This window comes from Macaca nemestrina, chromosome 4 (assembly GCF_043159975.1).
Source record: "Macaca nemestrina isolate mMacNem1 chromosome 4, mMacNem.hap1, whole genome shotgun sequence".
Taxonomy (NCBI): Eukaryota; Metazoa; Chordata; class Mammalia; order Primates; family Cercopithecidae; genus Macaca; species Macaca nemestrina.
In genome coordinates this window covers 108,833,288-108,858,758 of record NC_092128.1, presented here as the reverse complement: position 1 = coordinate 108,858,758, position 25,471 = coordinate 108,833,288, and the positions used below count along the sequence as shown (strand labels likewise).

Below are 25,471 nucleotides of genomic sequence, written 5' to 3'. Positions count from 1 at the left end.
GATATCTAAGAGTCCCCAGATAATGAGTAAAATGGAACAAAGAAAATGTTTCCACATCTACTGTAAACATCAAGCCTATAGAGATTTCCCCTGATTTGAGAAAACTAAGCAAATAAATACGTTTTAAGATTAGCAAACACCTAAAGAGCAATACAAAAGAAAAAATAATGATTGCATGCCAGAGTTAAAAGTTTCTTTAGAGAATATGCAACAATAACAAAAATTACCTGACATACAAAGACAAAATTTGAAAATTACCTTCCTTTTTGTTGTCAGTAGTACTCAAGATGACCTCGATAGGTGAAACAAAAGATGAAGGGTGAGATGATAAGGCAACCATATTGAGAAGAAAAGAAAGTCACTTTGAAAGGCAGATGAAAACGGAACTCAATAACATGGGTAAAGATTTTAAGGGGAGGAAATGTAATATTAGAATTAAAATTTGCATGAGATGTGGTAAAGATGAGAAGCAACACTATAGAGAATTGATTTAGTGATATGAGGACAAGCTGGAGGAGTTCTCCCAACACATAAAGAGAAGCACAAGTAAAGGTGATGGATTTAGGGCCAAGGAGTGAAGATACAGCTCATGGGTAGAAGTTCATCCTGAAGAAGAGACTATAAGAATGTTACAGAAGCAGAAGTGGCCAGTATAATAGAAGAAAACATGCTCGAGCAGAAATTTTCCTAGTTGATGGAATTAATGCATGTGGATCATAAGAAATCACCCAAAAAAACAAACTTAATGGAGAGAGACTACATTGAAATGTATGATTTTAAATATTTAAGTTCAGAGTTTAAAGAAAAAAGTTCTGCAAGCATCTAGATCGGAAATAAGAAAGCACTACAAGTGAACAACAATTAGGTTGCTCTCTGACTTATCCATATCAATACTAAAGGTCAGAAGCTATTAGAATAACATACAGATTTTGAGCACAAAGAAACACAACATAGTAATTCTACCCCAAGTCAATAGTTGGCCATGTAGGAAAGCAGCAGAAAGACATTACCAATTACATAAGGTGCTAGAGACTTTCCATAGAATTCCTAAAAAGCATTTTGTGAAGATATATTGCAGTTGACCAAAAGATGGCTCAAATCAAGGCAGATAGGTGGGAAGACATGTGATAAAGCAAATGTGGTGACATGTCTGTTGAAGATCCTAGGTGGTGGGCACTTAGAAGTTCATTGTATTCTATGTTTTTGAAATTTTTTTTAAAAAATTTGTTATTATGTTGAGCAGAAACCCCAAAAACATGTTTAATGAAAATATCATAAATAAATAAAGAGAGCAGTATTTAGTATTTAAATTATTGAAATATGTAACCTAAATAATTGTTGGGTTACAAACCAAAGATCTTTCTCACAGTGTTAGAGTAACATTTAAAAATGAAACCAACTAGTGTTTAATTCTAATAGAACTGTTAAATAACTTGTTAAATAGAATAAGCAATAAATTATTACATATCCATTACTATAACTTTTCTAAGAAACATGACTTATGTTTTGCAAAATAAACCTTGTATGATTAGAAAATGAATACAACTAAATATATCAAAATGTTGCCATAAATTATCTTTTATTATTTTAAAATTTGTTAGAAAAAATATTTTAATTGCTTTATTAGAAAAATGCCTATGATCACTTACAATAACCTGCTTGATAAATAAGTATGGAATTTCATGGGCAGAAGGAGAATCAAAGTATCTTCTTCAATTGTCTCATCCAGACCAATTGCGTGATTGACAAACTACTTTCAGGCATTGTTCAGAGCTGATATTACCAAGAAAACAAGCAAATAAATAAACGAGTGAATGAATGTACGAATGCATGACATAAACCTCAGAGACGACAAGTTCTCTTGAGCCTATCACTACTCTGACATGTTTGGGAGTCTTGGTCCTTGTTGGCCTGCTTTTACGGCACCATCTCATAGCAGGACTGGCTAGTTTCTGTCACCAGGTTGTGTTTGGCTATTTTACATGATTGATAACCTAGGCTATTGTTGTATTTTGTTCATGTCATTACATTTCCAGACAATTTTGCTAAAGCAACTTTAAACTGGTGTTTAGAGGACCCTGGCATGAATACCATAATTATATGGCTTTCCACCAAGGGGATGATTGAGGCAGAATATTAGAAAGCAATGAGGGGCCGGGCGCGGTGGCTCATGCCTGTAATCCCAGCACTTTGGGAGGCTAAGGCAGGTGGATCGCCTGAGGCCAGGAGTTGGAGACCAGCCTGGCGAACATGGTGAAACCCTGTCTCCACTCAAAACACAAAAAAATTAGCCAGATGTGGTGGCAGGTGCCTGTAATCCCAGCAACTCGGGAGACTGAGGCAGGAGAATCTCTTGAATCCAGGAGACAGAGGTTGCAGTGAGCCAAGATCGTGCCATTGCACTCCAGCCTGGGCAACAAGAGTGAGATTTCATTTCAAAAAAGAAAAAGAAAAAGAGAAAGCAATGAGGTATGTATGGTGCAGAGACCCACCACCTACTCTCTCCAGAAGGTTCTGTGCTGGTCGCTGTGATTTCTGTGTGATATATAGGAGGGTTAGCAATACTCCTAGTTTCTGCACCTCATAGACCTCATAGATAAAGTAAATATGTGCCCAAGGTCAAGGAGAACCTTTTTAGTCTCTCTTTGCAATAGCTGTTTCCCCCATAAATATATTTGACCAATAAATAGTATAGTTTGGGCAGAAGATAGGATAATTGTGTTTTTCTGAACATTTAGAGTGAAGAGAAGCATTTGATAGCACTGGGTATGAAAGGCTTGAAATACTTTCAGCAGGTTCAGTCCTCTGGTCTTCCTGGGTAACATTTTTAAAAAAGCAAATAGCAGTCATTTATCATTGTGGTTTTTCCTAGCAGATATAACATGTACTGTAGCAAGCAAAGCATAGAAAATGGTTTTTTCTTTTATAGCTCTACAAATAGCTAACAAATTGAAATGCATAACAACAACAATAATAATAAGAGGTATAACTTTCATCAATGAAAACCTTTTCACTCTTTTCTTGATTTTGTCTACAGCTAACACCTAATCTGAACAAATGGGTTCCTGTTTTCCATTGTATTTTTATGTTGTTCTATTCTTGCGGTCAGTAAATAGGGCATTGGAAATATTTTGGTAAGAGCAAAAAATCTGGACCAGATTCCAGACATGAAGGGAGGATTGAGGCACCCCTGATCATCAGACCGGTGTCAGAAACAGAAAGCTATAAGGATACGCAGATAGTGGATGATCCTTCTCTGTTTAAGTAACGATTTTAAGCTCTGTAAAATCAACGTGTTAAGTAAACAGCAGCTGGAGAAGTGGCAATTCATTACTAATGGACTCAGAGATAGGGTGTAGAAGTGTTAATTGTTTGTTTTCCAAGCAGATCATTCAAATTGTTTGGCTTCCCTTTATAGTCTAAAGTGCCAATTCCTTAGCACCTTACTTTTGCCAGAATTTTTAATTTCAGTATTTTCCTGATATTTATTTATTATTCTTAAAATCAGTTTTCTGCATGCTGCAGTTTTTTATATGACAGAAATGAGGTAAATTGCTGAGGTGCTGAGGCTGAGGTATTTGCGCCTGCAAGGTCAGGAACGTCAGAGCAGTCAGGTAGAGCCTTTAGCCGCCACCTGCTGGTAGTTGGTGTTACAGCAGCTAATACCTGTGGGTTTTTTTTAAATTATTTTATTTTATGTTTACTTTTAACTTTTGTGGGTACATAGGGGGTGTATATATTTATGAGGTACATGAGATATTTTGATACAGATATACAATGTGTAGTAATTACATCAGGGTAGATATCTATCACCTCCTCAAGCATTTATCCTTTTTTTTGCATTATAATCCAATAATATTCTTTTAGTTATTTTAAAATGTACAATAAGTTATTGTTGACTGTAGTCACCCTGTTTGTGTTATGAAATACTAGGTCTTATTTATTCTTTCTAACTATTTTTGTGCCCATTAACCATCTCCCCTACTTCCTCACTACCCTTCCTAGCCTCTGGTTAGCATCCTTCTACTCTCTCTCCATGAATTCAATTGTTTTAATTTTTAGCACCTACAAACAAGTAAGAACATTCAAAGTTTGTCTTTCTGTACCTGAATTTTTTCCCTTAACACAATGACCTCCAGTTCAATCCATGTTGTTGCGAACGACAAGATCTCATTCTTTTCTATGGCTGAATAGTACTCCATTGTGTATAGGTACCACATTTTCTTTATCCATTCATCTGTTGATGGACCCTTAGGTTGCTTCCAAATCTTGGCTATTGTGAATAGTGCTGCAACAAACATGGGAGTGCAGATACCTCCTTGATATATTGATGTCCTTTTTGGGGGGTATATACCTAGCCGTGGGATTGCTGGATCATATGGTATCTCTACTTTTAGTTTTTGTCCTTTGTTTTGTTTTGTTTTGTTTTTGAGGAACTTCCAAACTGTTCACCATAATATTTGCACTAATTTCCATTTCCACCAGCAGTATATGAGGTTTCTTTTTTCTATACTTCCTCGTCAGCATTTGTTACTGCCTGTGTTTTGGATAAAAGCCATTTTAACTGGGGTGAGTGACATCTCATTGTAGTTTTGATTTGTATTTCTCTGATGATCAATGAGATTGAGCACCTTTTCACATACTTGTTTGTTGTTGATGTCTTCTTTTGTGAAATGTCTATTCAGATCTTTTGCCCATTTTTTGATTGTATTATTAGATTTTTTTTCCCCATAGAGTTGTTTGAGCTCCTTATGTATTCTGGTTATTAATCCCTTGTCAGATGGGTAGTTTGCAAATATTTTCTCCCATTATGCAGGTCATTTTTGTTGATTGTTCCCTTGGCGGTGCAGAAGCTTTTTAATGTGATGTAATCCCATTTGTCCATTTTTGCTTTGCATGCCTGTGCTTTTGGAGTATTATTCAAGATATCTTTGCCCAGTCCAGTGTCCTAGAGAGTTTTCTCAATGTTTCCTTTTGGTAGTTTCATGGTTTGAAGCCTTAGATTTAAGCCTTTAATCCATTTTTATTTAATTTTTGTATATGGCAAAAGATAGGAGTCTAGTTTCATTGCCTGCTTAAATTATCTAGCAAAGGAAAGGTGATAACATGTATATTTAGTGATGGTAAAATCTTATACAACCAAATTGATAGATCTCTAGAGGTAAGTTACAGGTTAATAATAAACATGTTTGTATGGAACAAGTTTAAAAAATTACCTGTGGCAACACCATCTATAGGTCACAGAAGTATATTCTGTCCCAGAGATGTAGGATCAATTCAACTGAGACTAAAAGCCAATTACTAATAATGTGTAGTTGCAACAGATGTGTATAAAAGGATTTATGCATAACCACTGGGAGAGTAGCCCATGAAATAACATCCTGTCTGCTTTTTCATCTGTAGCAGTGCCTCTGCTGCATGTGTGTGTAGTGGTGGTGTCTGCTGCTCTGTTTGTCCATACCGTCTGCATGTAGATAGAGTCCATCTGCTTCCAAGCTGTTGAAACTAGTGGGATAGTCATAGGTGTGATTTTTCCAGACAGATGGAGAGAATAAGCTTATAATCATGACACAACTTATTTTCTACATTTGAGCTCATAAGTTTATTGCATGCACATTTTCTTTCAGGATAGTTTTTAATATGGAAGAAACTTTGTTAGGTCCTTAGTATCCTAGAGAAACCCTGTTAATGTCTCCAACAATAAAGCTATGAGCAATTGCTCATTGTTCTTCTTGGGATTAAGATACCCTACTAATTTATGTTCTGATTACTATTCTCTTGACAACAGTAACAATAGCATCCATAAAAAGGTCGATGCTTATTTAAAACAGAGATGAAATTCTATTTGATTTCAAAATAAACTTTTTATTATAGGAATTTTCAGCCATTTGCCAAAATATAAACCCTCATGTACTTTTTACCCCACTTCAATAACCATCAGCATTTATAATTCACTTTAAATAAGTGTCTGTTACAATTCATGAGAAAGCATTACTTTTGTGAACCCATAATGTATTAGTCCATTTTCATGCTGCTGATAAAGCCATACCTGAGACTGAGCAATTTGCAAAAGAGGTTTATTGAACTTACAGTTCCACATAGCTGGGGAGGCCTCACAATCATGGCAAGGAGGAGCAAGTCACATCTTACATGGATGGCAGCAGGCAATAACAGAGCTTGTGCAGGGAAACTCTCATTTTTAAAACCATCAAAACTGGCGAGACCCATTCACTGTCACGAGAAGAGCATGGGAAAGACCCACCCCCATGATTCAATCATCTCCCACTGAGTCCCTCCTACAACACACGGGAATTACGGGAGCTACAAGATGAGATTTGGGTGGGGACACAGAGCCAAACCATGTCACATATACTTTCATGACAGGGCAGGAAGAAGGAAGTATGTCATGGCTAGGGATTGTATTTTAAATCATTGTACACCCTGTGTGGAGAGCCACATCCTCATAATACGAGATTCTCATAAGAGAAGGAAATAAATTTCTAAAAATATGAGGAATACTTGGACATATAATGAGTAGTATAGCTGTTAACATTTCTTTTTCATTCCCAAATAAAATATTATCTTGTAGAAAAATGTACTGTATATATTCTGTAACAGGCATTTTTATTTAAACTATTACCTATAGCTTTGAGCCAGCAGAAACGTTTTTAAAACTGCTTTGTTATAAGTGTAGGTGTATGGTTCATGTTCTTCATCTCCAATTTCTGATGCCCACTCGGAGGTACTCTTCATTATCCTTTTCTGTTTTCTGAGTTTGAAAGTTAATATTTGCAACATTAGGGCCTTCCTAACTTAAGATGTTGAACTGGGTAGAATGTATTCAACATGGAAAAAGTAGTTAATCCTAATCACATCAGATAGTAAGAGCCACTTTTGAAATATGTGTCCTGGATATATTATATAAGATCAACCTGAGATTCTTCTTCCGTAGTCGTTCTCATGTGAACCTCTCAAATCAAGTCTGTCAAGCTGATGTTGTCAGAATCCTGTTTAAAGAGTTGGACTCCAACCCATTTGTTCAAAACTGAAACTTCTGATTGCACTTCCTTTATTTCATTATCTCAAATTTTAAATACTACTTAAAACTCTTCTTCTGACTGTGTTTCTCCCTTAGAAAGAAAATTCTGACTTTTTTCTATTTCACTTCTCCTTACTGGACCTAAACTGTGATTTTGGTATTTTGCCTGTAATGGGCTCTGCAGCTATTTGGAGCATTACCATGCATATTTGATTACAAAAATTATTTCCCCTTCATTCCTGAGGGTTCATTGAGAAAGCTTCCTTATTTTTTTTTTCCTATGAAAGTGATTTGGCTTTTGGAACCTTCCTCACAAAGATTTGAAAGTTTATACTAAAATGCAATTTTTCGAAATGCGGACTTTGTGCGATGAGGATGCTTTTCTGATATGGCTTTTCTTTCTGACCCAGGTCACTTCCATCCTCTGACCCAGATGTTCTATGTAAATCAAAAAGTGAGCAAGGCAGGTCTCAGTCATGGAGAGGCTTATTTAGCCAAGGTTAAGGATGCACCCAGAAAAAGAGACATGAGTCAAAGGAGGATCTGTAACCGGTGCTTTTTCTGAAGAGAGTTTTGAGAACTTCAGTATTTAAAGGGGAAATAGCAAGCAAGAAGGGAATAAATTTTTAAAAGGAAGGTGGGTAGGCAATGAGGCAAGTGTCACATTCTTGTGAGGCTCTGATTAGTGCTCAGTGAATCTACATTTCACATATAAAAAGGGGGAGTGGGCACACAGTCACTCATGCCTTCATCTCACGCTCTGTAGTTCTGCATGTTACATAAGATGAAGGAAGCATGTGAAATTACAGCTCTGTGTTTGGGAATGAAAGGAAGGTTGTTTTTGTGTGACTCTGTTCCCAAGCTTAGCTTTCCTTTGGCATGGTGAGTTTAAGGTCTCGAGATTCAATTATATTTCTTTTATTCCCTTAAGGCCTCATTTGTTGCTTCCAGCCAATAAAAATGGAAATAGCTTGTGGAGAGGACCACCTACACCTTAAAAGCTGTGTTTTTGGAATAGTATATGTCACTTCCATTCCAATCCCATTTGCCACACCTGACAGCAAGGAAAGCTAAGGAGTATAGAATTGTTGGGAGCTCAGGAGAAGAGAAGTCAGAGTGTTGATGAATACATGGCAGACTCTGCTGTACCTAAATCCTGGGAGTGCAAAGAATGTTCCAAATCTGAATAGCCTCCGCAGAGGAGAGATTAGAAATAGGCTTGAGTTTGACTCCTGGCGGAGGCCCATGGAGATGCAGACGTGACCTGTTGGATTCTGCCCTGCAGATCATACCTGGAGCTGATGCTGATGCAGCTGTTGGAACCTTGGTGTCAGCAGCTGAGGGGGCCCCAGGAGAGGAAGCAGAGGCAGAGAAGGCCACTCTCCCTGCCGGGGAAGGAGTAAGTTTAGAGGAGGCCAAAATTGGAACTGAAACCGAGGGTGCAGAGAGTGCCCAAGCTGAAGCAGAGGAGCTGGCAGCAACAGTGCCTCAGGTGAGTGTCCCATGTCGCAGCCAGGGGAGCTCCTGGGAGGTGGCGTGGGCTGGGTGCTCTGTTGGTTGGTCCACGGTGATAACTCTTTGGATGTAAAATAGGTTTGTAGCAATTTTGTGACTCCACCAAACAACATTATTATCAGATTCTCAGAAAGAGTAATCCCAGCTGCTCAGTATCAGCATCGCAATGTTGCGTGGCTGACTGGGCCTAAGCATGGAAAGGGGAAGGGGGAGCTCTGGGGTGACGTGGAGAAAGGAATGAAGCAGGACAGTGAAAAAGATGAGAATGGAGCTGGGAGAAAGAGAATGTGATGAAGTGAGCACTTAGCCCAGGGAGAACTCAATAGTATTTAGATCTTATTATTCTTATTACTGTTTGGTGGTTATTATCATCATCAGAGTGTCCCAAATTCACCATCAGGCCCCTTTCACCAAGAGCCCACCACTGTGTGGTACTTTGAGAAGGGAAACAAAGGGACCTGGGCCATTAGGTCTGTGCATGAGGCTGGAGCGGGCCCTGCTCGGCACTGCCTCAGAGCAGCATTGAGAGGCCACAAAGCCACATACTCTACCGCTGCAGGGGCCTCCAACCCCAGGGCCTGCCTCCACTGTCTGGTTCTTCTGTATTCTAGAAGGCAATGTTAAGAGGGGCCTTAATGGTATGTATTGTTTTCTCCTGATGATTTTACTCCCAATAAATTTTCAAAAATTTCTCCAGGGTTGCTTAAAACTTGAAACTGAATTATCCCTTTCATTATCCCTTTTTGGGCTGGGGGCTGAGGCAGATAGCAGTGTTGTGGGAGAAGGAACTTAAAAGAATATTCCTTTTTCCCCTTAGATTTTCTCATCACAGTTCCCAGAGTGTTTTTGCGTATATTGTTGTACTCATGGAAAGACGGTATTATCTAAGTTGACAAATGTTACTGCTCTAGTCCGCTGATAGCAGAGGGAATATAGAAAGACTCCTGTTTTGCTGATGAAACTCCCCTCCATGCTCATCTTTGTTAAACAAATGAAAGCGTGGTCCTAATCCTTTGGTTCAGACACTAGAGCACCTGGAGTGGATTGTGGGAGGTGTGGTCCCTGCAGCGGCCACAGCAGTGGGGGGCTGGAATCACAAGCGAAGGACTGGTGGATGATCTCCAAACCCCGGCTGGATCTTCACCAGCAAGCATGGTTCAGGCACTGGGGGCCTCCTGGGACTGGGGGAGGGGAGGAAGGGGCTCATAGGAGGTGAACTGCCAGCGGCAAGAGTTAGGGCTCCATGGGACAAGAACCAGGCCGGCCTGTGGGGCCGGGTGCGGCAGCTCACGCCTGTAATCCCAGCACTTTGGGAGGCCGAAGCGGGCGGATCCCGAGGTCAGGAGATCGAGACCATCCAGGTTCACATGGTGAAACCCCGCCTCTACTAAAAATACAAAAAATTAGCCGGGCGTGGTGGCGGGCACCTGTAGTCCCAGCTACTCGGGAGGCTGAGGCAGGAGAATGGCGTGAACCCGGGAGGGAGACTTTGCAGTGAGCCGAGATTGCACCACTGCACTCCAGCCTGGGCGACAGAGCGAGACTCCGTCTCAAAAAAAAAAAAAAAAAAAGAACCAGGCCGGCCTGCACTGACTCCTGCAATCCCTCTCAGGATGGTTTCCCTCACCCTTCAAGACTCAGTCTCCCATCCCCTATGCCTCCTCCCAATTTCCACGGAAACCTCATGCTTACCAAACTGCCTGGCTATTCAAGGATCCAGAAGTTAATTCCACTAAGGGTTTAGGCCTCAGGAGGAACAGAAGGAGGCTGTGTGGCACAGCAGAAGACCCGGAGCCTGACTCTGGCTGATGGGGAATTATGGAAGTGGCAGCCCCAGCTTTGGGCTGGGGGCTGAGGCAGGTTGTGCAGGACAAGGAGGTTCTGTTTTCCAGGCCCTGCTGGGCACTGCCACGGGTTTTCTTCCCCCAGGAGAAGGTCATCCCTTCAGTGGTCATAGAGCCTGCCTCCAACCATGAAGAGGAGGGAGAACACGAAATAACTATAGGTGCAGAGCCCGAGGAGACCACCGAGGACACGGCTCCTCTGGGCCCCACCAGTGAGACGCCAGAGCTGGCTACGGAGCCGAAGCCCCTGCAGGACCCTCAGCCAATGCCTTCTGCACCAGTCTTGGGGACTGCTGACCAGCTAGCATCTGTAAGGGAGGCCTCTCAGGAATTGCCTCCTGGCTTTCTCTACAAGGTATTCTTATTTTTTAACTCTCATTTGTCCTTTTTTTGCTTTGAGTCCCTTTTGCTTAAGCCTTTGGTTTTCCAGTGTTTACTTTTACTTTTTTCAATTATTATTTCTCTGAACTGCTTTCCCTTCACCACAACATCACTTGGACAAGCCAGGTCGACAGTAATAGATTTTCATATTTTAACAAAGAATAACTAAAGGGAAGCTCACCACAGGGCAAACAGTATGCCCCTGGGTAATGAATGAGAGAGTCTCTTCCAGCCCTCCCTCCTCTCTACTCCCCCCGGGTGCCTGTGAATCTGTGGAGCCTGGCTCAGACCAGGTCTTCGAATCACCAAGAGCTCCTGACTGGGCTATACCCGCTGGGGGTCAGGCAGCAATCCTTCAGTCAACTCTGGCACTTTGTAGGGTGCATGACACAGAGTAGGAAGCCCATAAATATTTTGTAAATTAGTGGATACATATATGAATAAACTTGCACCAAAAGGCAGAAAAAAAAGGTGGCTAAGTTAATGGGAGGAAGGTTTTGCTCAGACAGGCTGCTTAGAGCCTTCATAAACCAAAGCGTTCTTACCGAAAAACTTAGTAAATACCTGAAAACACTGGCCTAACCCAAGTGTTTCCTGTCTCAGATGTTTCCTAATAGAATCTGAAAAGGAATTTTAAGTTTTTAAATTTGATTTTACATTTCAAAATTCAGCTCTTTTTCTTCTAAAGCGTAAAATGTCATATCATTCTCTCTCTGTCTCTCTCTCTCTCTGTGTGTGTGTGTGTGTGTGTGTGTGTGTGTGTGTGTCTTTATCTCTCTCCACTAGAAAGTAACTACTACCTTGCTACCTCTTGTGGGGACAGGGTCAGCTATAATGGATTTATGAATGATTAATTTAGAGAAAAAATTAAACCTGTAGATGGGGGGTTGTTTCTTGCCAGGTTCTGTTTTAATTGGAGCACAAGGAGTCTAAGAAGCCTTGTGCCAAGCATGGCCAGAGCTTGCTGGGCCCATTCTGGCCTCCTCACTAACTGTAGAGTAAGCTAAGGCACCCCTATAGATCCTCTCTCTGGGTATCAGTTCTCCCATCAGAGAAATTAATTTAGGGATAACATAACCCATTTCCAACTCTGACAATTTATGATTCTATGAATATGCCCAATGGCAAAATATACACTTTAAAAGCCGATGTTTACTCTCAGGGATGGAGTTGAGGGAAAGGTGGAAAAATAAAATCAGCCATGATGGTAGAGTGACTCAGACTGGGTGACGGATGCATGGAGGTTCATTACGTTATTTCTTCTGCTTTAAAATATTTTCCTATAATAACATTTTAAGGAAATCTTTTTCAAAATGGGAAAGGAAAAGAAACTGGTTGCCATTGTATATAAGGTAGGATAGGGAAGAAAGGAAATATATTTACACGGAAATTGATCACAGAGTTTTATTTCGTAGTAATTACTGTATAACCTACAAGTGGTGGTTTTCCTGATTATCATTTGACAGAAGCTGGGGTTAGAGGAGCTTTAGACATTTTTGGTTCCAGTTAAACAACAAACAGTAATAAAGCATCAGTGATAATAAAATGCAAATCTCTAACAAAAATAAGATGAATTAAAATTTGATTAATATAGTACTTTTCCCTGTTGTAGAGGGCATTGCATTACTATTAATAAATATACATATGAATGGCCTCATATCAGAGAATAGGACTTCTCTTCTGGCTTTAGAGGCCTTCTTCTTCCTTGGCATATGGCAAATATCTTCATCTTTTCATCCAGCTTGGAGAGTGCTTGTAAGAGTGTCTGCTTATAATCTGGCTGGGAAATTGATTTTTATATATTCTTCTTATCTTCTGCAGGTGGAAACACTGCATGATTTTGAGGCAGCAAATTCTGATGAACTTACCTTACAAAGGGGTGACGTGGTGCTGGTGGTCCCCTCAGATTCAGAAGCTGATCAGGTAAAAGATAAAGATTGGAAGATGCTTTGTGCTACATTGATTTTTTCTGAGGACACAATCACTTCCTAAAGATGTTTCTATTTTCTGAGATGCTACAAGCCATCTAAAAAGGGCTTAAGGGCTTGTGACAGCCTAGATCATTAACCAGGTTTCTAGGACACCCTTTTGGGATGCTGTTGCATTTTTTTTTTAATGTAATACAAACAGTTGACCATTTCTTAATCATGTAACCACTTTCTAGGAATGTTGTCTCTGTAACACCTGTCTTCAGGAAATGCAGACACTATGAATGTGAACTAAAAGACCCCTTCAAAAGTGGTTGCCTCTGGGTGTGTGGATATTGATTAGGAAAGAACCTGGGGAACACTCTGGAGTGATGGAAATGCTTTGTATCTTGAGAGGGATATCTGCATGTATTTGTCCAAACTCATTGAGCTATATACCTAACCATCTCTGCATTATACAGTATTTAAGTTATACCTCAATTTAAAGAGATTCTTTAAAAATATCACCTCCTAAAAGAGTCATCTGATGTAAGGTACTGAGAACTCCATCTTGTTCTCGTTCATAAAATGTGTGAACCCTTGAAATGGTATGCAACACAAGTAAATGTATCTGCAAACATATTTTTCTGGAGAGAAAAGCTCTAACTTCCATACTATTCTCAAAGAGATTCATGAGCTCTCCCCTTAAAAAAATAAAGTCAAGCATCACTGCCTTTGAGGTTAAGACTTAACATGTTCAACATTTTGTTCTTTCTTTTGACAATACACTTACCAAGATACATCAGGTGTTGGGTCAAACAGTCTCTACCACAATAAAATTAGATTTGAAATTTATGTAACAATAATCTGCTGAGCAGGATGGCTCATGCCTGTAATCCCAGGACTTTGGAAGGCCAAGGCAGGATGATCACTTGAGGCCAGGAGTTCCAGACCAGTCTGGTCAACATAGCAAGACCTCATCTCTACAAAATTTTTTTTTTTAATTAGCTGGGTGCAGCAGTGTACACCTGTAGTCCCAGCTACTCAAAAAGCTGACATTGGAGGATCGCTTCAGCCCAGGAATTCAAGGCTGCAGTGAGCCATGATCACGCCACTGCACTCTGGCCTGGGCAACAGAGCAAGACCCTGTCTCAAAAAAAAACCTTAATAACAATAATGTATCTTTAAAAGCCCCCAAAGATTTAAAAAATTTTAAAATACACTTCTAAATAACCCCTGGGTCAAAGAAATCATAGTGTGAGTTAAAAATATTTCATAATGATCATTAAATAGAAATTAAGTAGAAAATGTATAGAAGGAAGGAAATAATAAAAATAAATTCACAAATGAATGCAATAAAGGACATAACAGATAACATTGATGAAGCCAAAAGTAGGTTGTTGAGAGGATTAACAAAATTGTTAAAACCTTAGAAAGACTCAAGAAAGAAAAGTCACAAAGCATAAATTACCAATATCAAGAAAAAGTGTCAGCATCACACATCTCAAAGATATTAAAAGTCCCATTTATAATGGGATTTTTGTCTGTATTAACCAGAAGTTATTTTGTAAAGAAATAAAAGGAAAAAAAGGTAGTCTTTTATATTTACCATCATGTTTATCATTTCCACGTCTTCATTCTTTCCTATAAGTCCGAGTTTCCATCTGGTCTTAATTTCCTTTCTCCTTAAAGAACTTTATTTAGCTATTCCTGCAGTGCTAATGTGCTGGCTGCAAATCTTCTTGGCTTCTGTTTATCTGAAAATGTCTTTATTCTTCTTAATTTTTAATGATACTTTCACTAAGAAAGAAATCTGAGTTGATTTTTTTTTTCTTTCAACTCTTTAAACATGTGTCATTGTTTTCTGGTCCCTATTGTTTATAATTAGAAATCAACTGTCATTTGTTTAATATTGCTTCTCTGTATGCAAAGTGACTTTCCCTGACTACTTTTAATAAATTTCTCTGTATCTTTCATTTTCATCAGTTTGAATATATTGTGTTTGGGTAGGGTTTTTTTGTTTTTTTTTATGGTCTTCATACTTGAAAATCACTGAGCTCCTTAAACTTGTAACCTAATGTTTTTCACCGTATTTGCTTTTTATCTTTAATTTTTTTTCCTGACTAATTCTCTTTGTTCTTTTTCTCTGGGTATCTAATTATACTTATGTTGGACTTCTTGAGGGCTAAGATGCTGTTCTTTTTCTTTCACTATTTCTCTCTGGTAGTCAGGTTGGATAATTTCTATTGATCTGTCTTCAAGTACTGTGACTGTTTCTTCTTCTACTTTGAGTTTGTAGTTAAGTTTATCCAGTGACTTTTTCATCTCAGATATTAGAGTCTTAGAATTCTTCATTTCCATATTGTTCTTTCATATGGTTTCCATTTCTTGGCTGAGATTTCCCACTTATATTCTTTCATTATCACTGTCTCTCAGTTTATATACTTGAACAAATTTATAATAGCTGCCTTAAATTTCTTACTGCTAATTCCAACAGCTGGGCCATCTCAGGGCATATTTCTATTGTTTGCTTTTTAATCTTTGGGTCATAGTTTCCTGTTTTTTTCCATGTCTAGTAATTTTTTAATTGATACTAGACATAGTAGGCAGACCATACATGGTAAAGAGTCTGACTCTGTTTTCTATATCTGAAAATTCCTTATTTTTGTTTTAGTAGACATATAAATTACTGAATAATTCCCTTGAATTGATGGGAGTTGGTTTTATACTTTGTTAGGGTGGGTCTGTACCCTTTATGCATGCACAGCTTGGGGGTCAGCCCAGGACTTCAAGGCAATTTATCCACATATATTAGGATACCCATCCCCCAGTGGCTCCTTTCTTTTCAAGATAATACCCCCTGAGTGTACAGCTTCTCTGACAGCCTTACACTCTATGATCTGAATGCCCCACATCACACTGAGTGAGGATAATCCTCCGGGGAAAAGCTGTATCAGTATAGATCTCACCCCGTGCAGTTCTCTACTTTCAAGGGTCAAATACCCTGTAATTTCTGCCTGCTTTTGGTCATTTCCAACATCTTCAAATAGTTGTACCCATTATTTATACCCATCCCATTATGTATAAATGTATACTTTATATGTTATATAACCAAGAGTTGTTTTTATGTATAAATAGTTGCATATATGTATATATAGATATTTATAGATATATAGTTATTGCAGTGTTTTTAATTATTCTCTCCAGAAGGATTTGTCTAATACAAGCTATTTTGCCATTACCAAAACTGGAAATCTTTTTCTACCACATATTTTAAGCAGTTAATATTTAATTTTTTATATTTTCCTCAGCTAAAGATTGATGTTGGCTATTATTCTCTACAAGTTGTCTTTCAGAATATATGTGTTGGAATATATCTTGATTGTGGGTTTGTGTAGTCCTTTACTTGTTTTCTTTATTGAAACAATTTTTAAGTGCTTAACTCTACTTGGCACCATTAGATTTTTCACTCACTGTAAATAAAGTCAAATATAGACACTTGTGGGGGAAAAATGACCTTTTATATGCTTTCTAGAGGTTCAGAAAATATTTAGCTATCATCTTTTACTTTAAGTATAGCTTTGTCCTTCCCATATATGACATCATAATTTTAAAGAGGGCACTTTTCCTCATCAGCTAGGATATTATCAGTTATTTTATTGAGTCATTTTTTTCTCCAGCGGTTTTTTTCCTGCCTTCAAAAATTGGGCTGTCTAAATACTGATATTTCTTGTCTATATGGCAGCATCAATTTATAGTCTCAGATTGTATCAAAAGGGAATGAATTCAGCTTCTTCATTTAATTTTTGAGGTCTAATTTTATCTGATGTACTTGAACTATGTTGGGGGTTGGTTCAGACTAACCCTGGCCATCCCTCATCTGAAGTGGAATTTCCTTTCTGCACTGGTTAACATAATAAGGATAGTCATTTCCCACTCCTTGAACTTCCTATGGTCTCGTTTCCTGCTGTTTCTTTCAACACAGCTTTTCCAGCTAGACTCTGCTTATCTTCAGGAAGCCAAGGGCAGACCACAGCCTCTGTTTCTCAGTTTTAAGTATCGTCTCCCATTCTGCATGACCATACGTGGATGGGTTCTCTACCCTTTCTGGGGCAAAATGTTCCATTTTTGTGATGGCACTTCTATAGGACAGACAAATGTCTATGAGAAATAATTTATAAAGGATATAGGAGTGCTTCCAGCAAGAATACCATGACATCCAACTGATTTGTAGTTTATATAAACTTGAAAAATTAGGTATTATAAAAACCAAAATAGTAATATCAGGCAATACACATCTAGCTTTTAGTATTTGATAAGCCCTACATAGGTAGTTTATTGGGGTTATAGGATATGAGCTGGGGGTCAGAGTTCTTTCTTATAACAAGTGGCTTGGGATGAAATATAAGACATTCCATGGTCTCATCAGTACTCCATTCTAACCCAAGGAACCTAAAACTTTTTTACACTGTGACCCCAGAACAGGTCATGCTCTTGTGCATGAAATGCTTTCACGTGGTATTCCTGTCTTTGCACTGGTTGTAATTGTAATCCTTTTCTCCTCTTTAAGAACTCATATTATAATCCAGTTAATGTCAATTAACTATGCTTTGTACAGTCATAATGTTAATATTAATTGTCAATTAACTATACTTTGTACAGTCAATAAGTCATTGAAAACGTTTATTCCTTCTTTTTCTTTTTCTTTTTTCTTTTTTGTTTTTTAACTAACAACTTATTTGGGATAGGCCTTCCCATTGATCATGGCACAGCACTTTACCTGTAGTGTGATATCCTGGTGCAGAACCCCAACACTAATGTAACACATTATTTATTAATTGTGGCAGTGTGGATTTTCCAGTAGTTTGCTGGACCCTGAAAGTCCTGTCATTGTGTTTCAGGATGCTGGCTGGCTGGTGGGAGTGAAGGAATCAGACTGGCTTCAGTATAGAGACCTTGCCACCTACAAAGGCCTTTTTCCGGAGAACTTCACCCGACGCTTGGATTAGGGCAACAAGTATTGCAAGAAAGAGCTCAGTTACTGGGTTTTTAAACCTTCATGAAAACCTGAAGAGTTCACTTTTGCTATTATGCTCTTAATGATTTACAGACTGATGCCAGACGAACCTTGGGAAGATGTATCAATGGAGTATGTGTGCAAAAAAAAACGTAAGAGTAAGAAAAGTAAATTAAGGAAAAAATCCTCACTCGTTCCCATGTTGTCAATAACAGGTTTGTTTGTGCTTTGTCCAAACAGTGGACTCTTGTACTTGATCCCCTCCCACCAATTCTAAAGTAGCTTTCTCCAGATCAGACTTTTATTTCTCTGCATCAGGTGTATGGTATTGAGTGGCTGCCCTGCAGAAGATGTGATGAATTATCCTGTGGTACAAGATTATCTTATTCCCCTGACCAGGTGTGAGCACGTGCTCTCGCTCCCTTTCAGGTTTACTGTGTTTAAAACTAAACTGCTGCAAAAGTTCTCAATGTTATTTTCCAACACATCTATATGCATATATATATGGACACACAGTCACGCAAGCTAGTTCCCATGACTCCTGGATCTATGTGTATGCAGAAGGCTACATATACATAGTTGCTTTCTTTCCTTTCCATTGTAACTCTTTGCCTCTCAAGTGTCATTGATACATGCATTGCTCTTATTCTGACTGGCATTACAGTCGCAGTTTTGCCTCATGGCAAAACCAGCCATCCCATTGCCAAAACAGTCAACAGTATCTGTGTTTGTACTGTGCAGTTTTCAGGATGAGATGACAGATAGCATGACCACACTGAGGCCCCCTCAGAGAAAGCAGGGCCTGATTTATCTAGCTGTCCAGCTGCTGTGGCTGGAGGTAGGCTAGTTGGGATGGGCAGCTAAGTAGTCTTCTCTTCTGCCTTTATGAGATTGGGTAGAAAGATGGGGCATATTCATCCACCCCCAAAAGAACACTATAAAAACAGCTCCTCTATATTTCCACCTCTTTCTATTTATGCAACTCATCTTCACAGATTGTTCTAAAGTAAAATAGATGGTGTATGCTGTATCCACAAATCATCTGTAACAATTATGTTTTCAGTGCTGTGTCATTCCAAATAAACCTTTGGTAATCTCCAACGATTACCCTAATTCCTTTTGATGAGTCTTTTTTTTTTTTTTTTTTTTTTTGAAATTTTGTTTTGTTCCAGTCGGATACTCTGCTTGAAACAGTTGATATTGGAGTTGTTATTTGTGCAGAAATATGCTTGTTCTTCCATTAGGATGCACTCCACGCCCCCACCTCACCTCCCCACTTCCTTCATTCCAGTCATTGCTGGTCACTCGGTGTTCCCTGACATCCAGCAATTACTGCAGCACCAATAACAGCCGCCAATGGAGAGCCCTTAAAGGTGCCGGCTGTGGACTCCCAGTACGTGAATCAATGATGATCTTACGACCTTCATAATCAGCAATTTCTTCTCACACCAGCTTCATTTTCTGGTCACTTTTCTTTCTGGCATGTTTATGTTCGTAGGTACATAAAAATTATATCAGATGGAATAGGAAAGTGAATTCACTTGGCCATTATTTCCAGAAGAGAATTCTTAACCCAGAAGCCTTTTAGTTAATTTGGACTCTTTTCTGCTAATGTAATTCTTTATACAACGTAGGCTGATCAAGAATGTATATTATTAGACTTTTAGATTTGGTGTGTATTCCTGATTCACGGTTTGAATCTTCCTGGCATATTACTGACTTTGTTGTGTTAAGTGTGAATAGGGAAATAACTGTTATTGAGCCAAGATTTTTCCAGGGGCTAATTTACAGAGAGGCTGGGTCATCATGAATGCTATTCTAGTGCAAGAAAAGCAAATGTCACTGCCCAGGAGCATGACTGATAATTCAGCAAGTGGAAGACAGCAATGTAAGATTCATAATAGAAAGCCACTCCTGACATTAGAGTGCACACAGGATGTTAAAAGCCAAGACTGAAAAATTAGCTCTAATAATAAAGTGCACCTAATGTTCTGCAAAGATAATTGCCTTGCCACATCTCCTGGAGCAGAAGATGTGATGAATTGTTCTTAAATTCCTTTCACCTTCCTGCCCACAGTGGCTGCTCACAGTGTACTGTTGGCCAGGACATGGCCCAGATAACGGTAGCCCTAGATGAATGTTCCTGGATGAATGTAACAAGTTCTTCTGAAACGACGTGGTTTTAATTAGCTATTTAGTCCTGTTTTTTAAAATGCCTTTGGATTTTTTTACACTAAATAAGAGTCATCAGATTTTTGTTTGTTTGTTTGTTTGTTTGTTTGTTTCAGGAATTGCCAAAATCCAAGAATTCCTAATGCATTGAAAACAAAGGAGATGGAGGGGATGGGTGTGGGGTGGTGGCATTCCCCAGAAATGTCCTTGAATGTGGAGTGAACATTGTTTTCCATTTCAGTGCATTTTCTAAGGAATGTTAGTTTCAAGGACTTTCTGGGGTTACTATTGTGAAGTTCTTCCCACTTCTCTTTCTTAGTTATTCTGTTCAAGTTGTCACACCACCAACCCATCCTAGGCACATCACCCAGTCATATAATGGTGAGTTTGTAGCTCATTGATCCCAAATGGCGTTGAACCAGGCCTTGGTCCTTTCTGAGCTTCCTCTCCAGGATTTAAGATTCCTCTTAGAAACCCAATGGCACGTAGACCTTCAAATAGTTATGAGTCAGAACTGTTTGGAAAGAAAGCCAGTAGTTTTTATTACACATACACCTACCTGGCATTCCTACCAATATGACAGTCACTCATTTAAACCTGTGTGATGTATATAATTGCAAAGTAAAGTTGCCTGGCAATTTGAATTTTTTTTTTCTTTTTGAGATAGAGTCTCGCTCTGTCACCAGACTGGAGTGCAGTAGAATGATCTTGGCTTACTGCAACCTCTGCCTTCTGGGTTCAAGCAATTCTCCTGCCTCAGCCTCCCAAATAGCTGGGACTACAGGCACGTGCCACCATGCCCAGCTAATTTTTGTATTTTTAGTAGAGACGGGGCTTCACCATGTTGGCCAGGATGGTCTCAATCTCTTGACCTTGTGATCACCCTCCCAAAGTGCTGGGATTACAGGTGTGAGCCACCGCGCCCTGCCGGCAATTTGAATTTTTAACACTATCGCAGAGTAGCCAGGGCGCCTGGGACAGGTAAAGGTTCCTGTACCATGCTGTCACATTGCTTCCACCATGCCTGCTCTTCCTGACAAAGCTGGGGCAGCTTTGGAGTCAGCCAGAAAACCATATCCATCACATCTTAGGCTACCCAGTGACGTGTGCACATTTAGAATTCTGAGCCCTCTTTTCTCACATAAGCCTCTGATCAGGCCATTGGAACAATCCCGGCATGACCTCATGGCCCATTCAGATGGCCCATTAAAGAAAATGCCTTCGGGAAACTACAAAAGTTATGAGAAATCAATGAGTTTAAAGATGGCGGAAGCTCAGTGCTTTATTCCACACAAATTGCCAAATTGCACGGCTGAACACCTTGAAGCCTTAGAAATAGACCGGCCAATGGATTGGCCTTGCAAGGACTCTACTCCTCTTTTCAAAGGAGCCCAACTAACAGCTGCCTTCGGATTTTTACTTGGAACTCAACTAAAAACCTTATAAACGTGTCAGAACTTGGAGATGAGCAGATCGCACAGCTTGTCTATACAGTGCTGTAGCTACTGTCTTCCTGGGGTGACTTCTTCCTAGGACTTCAGTAAGTGGAATCAGACATTTGGCAACCGCACAGAGAAGACAATGATCAAAATTCTCTTGGAAGACTTAGAAAATGGAGATCCAGGTGGTTCTGTTCATTTGTGAGCCCCGCAGGTGCATCCCTGTTTGATGATGATCCTGTCCTGAATCACCAACAGGAGACCACCTGGCTGTTCACGGGCAGTGTTCTTCAAGGCACACAGCAGGGGGTTGATAAATTGTTCATAAAGCCAAATAAACTATGCTCAAATAAGCGTAATATTCCATCCAAATATTTTGTGACTCATTGGTAATACCTTTTAAGGACCACTTAACAAACAGCAGCAAATAGTGACTTTTTTCACTTAAAAGGTATTTGAGACACAACCCTTACATCTATGCAAATTGAGAGGAAGGCCAGGTAGGTACCTTGAAGCTCTATCCAAAGGAATCTAAATTTTATCTCTGTTTCCTAAAATCCAGTTAATTCCCAGTCCCCCCTGATCTCAAGTCAAACACTCAGGTTGTCTGATTGAGGGTTGGGTCAGAATTACATGCTCATTTCCCTCCCTGCCGCACCCTACATAGGGTGCATCTGTAGTTAACACTCCAGAAACTCTTCCTGCTGCATTCTGATGCCCTGTAAGACCAGCCCAGCCCAGGAGCACCTTGTCCATAAGCACCCTGCCACATGGCTGATATCCTATACCCTCTCCCACCAGTAAATATTAAACTCTGTGTCATTATGCTCTGCTCTCCAAAAACTTACCAGTGATCACAAAGTTCTGTCTGTGGCATTTGGAGATGCCACCAGACTTCCAGTTCTCCCCCAAGATTCCAAGATACGAACTTTCCTTGTTTTCTTACCTCTCTGGTTGTTCCTTCTCTGTTATGTTCCTAATTTTTTTTCCTTCTTCCTGTGGGTGCTGGAAGTGGGGTGGGGCAATAGCGATCTGCCCTTCAATTTGTGTTCTAGTTGTCCAAGGAATGTTGCCTTTGGAGTGTCCAATTATTGCTTCCAAGTACACATGTTCATTTGTTCATTAAAATATATCAAGCACCAGCTAAGTGTCAGTTACCGTACATGGGGACCGCATTCATAAGACTTAGACATTGCGCTCAAGGGACTTCCTTCCAAACTGCTGTATGGTGCATCACCAAGGGGCTTCTCCATTCTTCAGAATATTGGGCCTGAAGACTTGGGAGCTTCCTTTGTGCATCATTTTCCAGATTTTGGGCACCTGCTATGATTTCCCCTCAAAACATACAACCTTGCACTTTAATCTATTTGGGGTTCTATTCTTCATACTGCCAGAGAAGACAAATTGGATCCTTGTTGTTTCCCTTGTCACTTGAATTCCTGTCTTCCTCGTACCCTACTGCCCACCCATTTTAAGTACCTAACAGGTCCCCACTCCCTCCTCACCTCTCCCTCTCAGAAACACACACACAAACGATGAATATCTACTGCATGTCATACCAGATCCAGGAGCCTCTGCTTGGTCTTCAGAACTGAACTTCATCTCTTCCCCAGTATTCATCCACTGCCTGCTTCAGAGGTGTCCCCTCAGCACCCCACCCACCTTCTCCCCCTCAGCTATACACCTTTCTTGCCATGTTGCAATCCCCCTCCTGGGATGCCTTCCCAGCTCCTGTTGGCTTCTAATCCCATTCCCCAGGCATAGTTCAAGTCCTGTATCTTCAAAATCCCCCTGTCCTCTCACCCTTCTACATTCTTTCCACATTTAGAGTAAATACGATATTCCCTAGCCCTTCATTTTCCACACCAACTGGCACAGTGTCTCCAACCTTCTCTGCATGCTGTATTCACTCCTGGATCTTGTACACTCGTTTGCTGAGTCAATGAACAAGAGGCTGATTGAACAATTAGTTCAGGGAAGTCTAGAAACCCTCATCCCAGGATCAGCATGGAATAAAATTTGAAACTGACTATGAGAAGAAAATGCAAACTACTTCTGTGATATTGGAGAGGGGAAAGTTTTCTTAAACAGCACTCCAAAACACCCAAAGTGTATGGCAAAAAAAAGCATTTGACTCCAAAATTCCGAATTTTTATTTAATGAAAAGATATTTGAGATAGTTAGTTACTTGGTAGACAGATGATAGACTTGCCTAAGATATTTGCACCATCCCAAATTCACAAAGGATAAATGTCTAAAATATACAAGGAACTCATTCAAGAAGAAATGAATAATTATTATTATTATAATTTGTTTATATCATATTTATTTATAGTTATGGTGATAGTTAATATAATAACAACATTCATCTACTGTCTGTCATTTGCCAGGCACTGTATGTATTATTTTATTTAATCTTTACAAATCTATGAGGTGTTGCTGTTTTTCCTTATTACAGGCAAGGAAGCTAAGATAGAGTTACATGAGGAAGCTTGTTCATAGTCACACAGTCAATAAATGGCAGGGCCAGGCTGTGTCCCAGGCAGACGGGCTCTAACATAAGTTCTAACTCCAGCTTCCTTGTTGGTATGCTTAGAGGACGTGAAAAGTAATTCACACTTCAGTGAATACTAAGTATAAAAAAGGACCTCAGCTTCCTAATAATCAGACCTGTGCCATTTTTTGTTTTTGTTTTTGTTTTTGAGACAGGTTCTCATTCTGTTGCCCGGGCTGGAATGCAGTGGTACAATCTCGGCTCATGGCAGCGCCTGCCTCCTAGGTTCAAGCAATTCTCCTGCCTCAGCCACCAAGTAGCTGAGATTACAGGTGTGCACCACCATGCCCAGCTAATTTTTGTATTTTTTTTTTACAAGAGACGGGGTTTCTACTAAAATCCTAATTTTGTATTTTTAGTAGAGATGGGGTAGCTTGATAGCTATCATATTGGCAAAAAAAAAAAAAAATCGCGTTTCTGATAACACCATGGCCCTGGTAGCATTTAGTGAAGATGTGAGTGTGTGTTCCCCCGACCAGCAATGCTGGGAGGACATTCCCAGGGAAAGGCTTACCGGGGAATCAGAGGACCCTGTGAGGGGTCCGTCAGAGCTCCCTGCTGATAGCAACATGCCTGTGTTTGGGGGAATGGATGGATGGAATGCAGGGGCTGCCAGCCGTGGAGCGATGAGCAGCAGAGAGGAGCATGAACGAGGGGCATGAGCTGGTGTGCAGACGTGGACAGGTAGAAATGGCATGCCAGTACACAACGAAAAACACAGTATTCATGAACAATTCTATACACAGTCATGTGTTGCTTGACAACGAGGAAGCATTCTGAGAAATGCGTCCTTAGGCAATTTCATCCTTGTGCGAACATTGTAGAATGCACTTCCATAAACCCAGATGGCACGGCCTACTACATACAGAGGCTATATGGTGTAGCCTGTTGCTTCTAGGTTACAAAGCTGTGTAGCATGTTACTCTACTGAGTGCTGTAGGCAACTTAACACATTGGTAAGTATTTGTGTATCCAAATATATCTAGACATAGACAACCTACAGTAAAAAATAGGATATATAAGCTTAAGTATGGTATCACCTGTATAGGGAACTTACCGTGAATGGAGCTTGCAGGTGAGTGAGTGAATGAGTGAGTGGTGAGAGGATGTGAAGACCTAGGACGTTGCTGCCCACTCCTGTAGACTATAAACACTGCACACTTAGGCTACACTAAATTCATCAAAACATGTGTTTCTTTCTTCACTAATAAATTAACTTTGCCTTACTGTAACTTTTTTACTTTAGTAACTTTTATTTTTTAACTTTTTGACTCCTAATAACACTTAGCTTAAAACACAAACAGGCCAGGAGCTGTGGTTCGTGCTGGTAATCCCACCACTTTGGGAGGCTGAGGCAGGCAGATCACGAGATCAAGAGTTCAAGACCAGCCTGGCCAAGATGGTGAAACCCCATCTCTACGAAAAATACAAAAATTAGCCAGGTGTGGTGGTGCGTGCCTGTAGTCTCGGCCACTCAGGAGGCTGAGGCGGAAGAATCGCTTGAACCCAGGAGGCAGAGGTTGCAGTGAGCTGAGATCACGCCACTGCACTCCAGTCTGGGTGACAGAGCGAGACTCCATCTCGAAAACACACACACACACAC

The 25,471-nt window shown here is 39.9% G+C and overlaps 1 protein-coding gene across 3 annotated transcripts in view; it reads left to right on the top strand.

The window, feature by feature from the left end:
* Positions 1-18,819, top strand: part of LOC105497766 (amphiphysin) — a 255,206-nt gene extending 236,387 nt beyond the window's left edge. For all 3 annotated transcript variants that reach the window (XM_011769103.2, XM_011769102.2, XM_071095057.1), the window contains 4 exons: positions 8,325-8,531; positions 10,484-10,753; positions 12,601-12,702; positions 17,588-18,819. In XM_011769103.2, the coding sequence (XP_011767405.2) occupies positions 8,325-8,531; positions 10,484-10,753; positions 12,601-12,702; positions 17,588-17,695 (687 nt within the window). In that variant the 3' untranslated portion in view covers positions 17,696-18,819. The remainder of the gene's footprint in view (positions 1-8,324; positions 8,532-10,483; positions 10,754-12,600; positions 12,703-17,587) is intronic.
* The last annotated feature ends 6,652 nt before the right edge of the window (positions 18,820-25,471 follow it).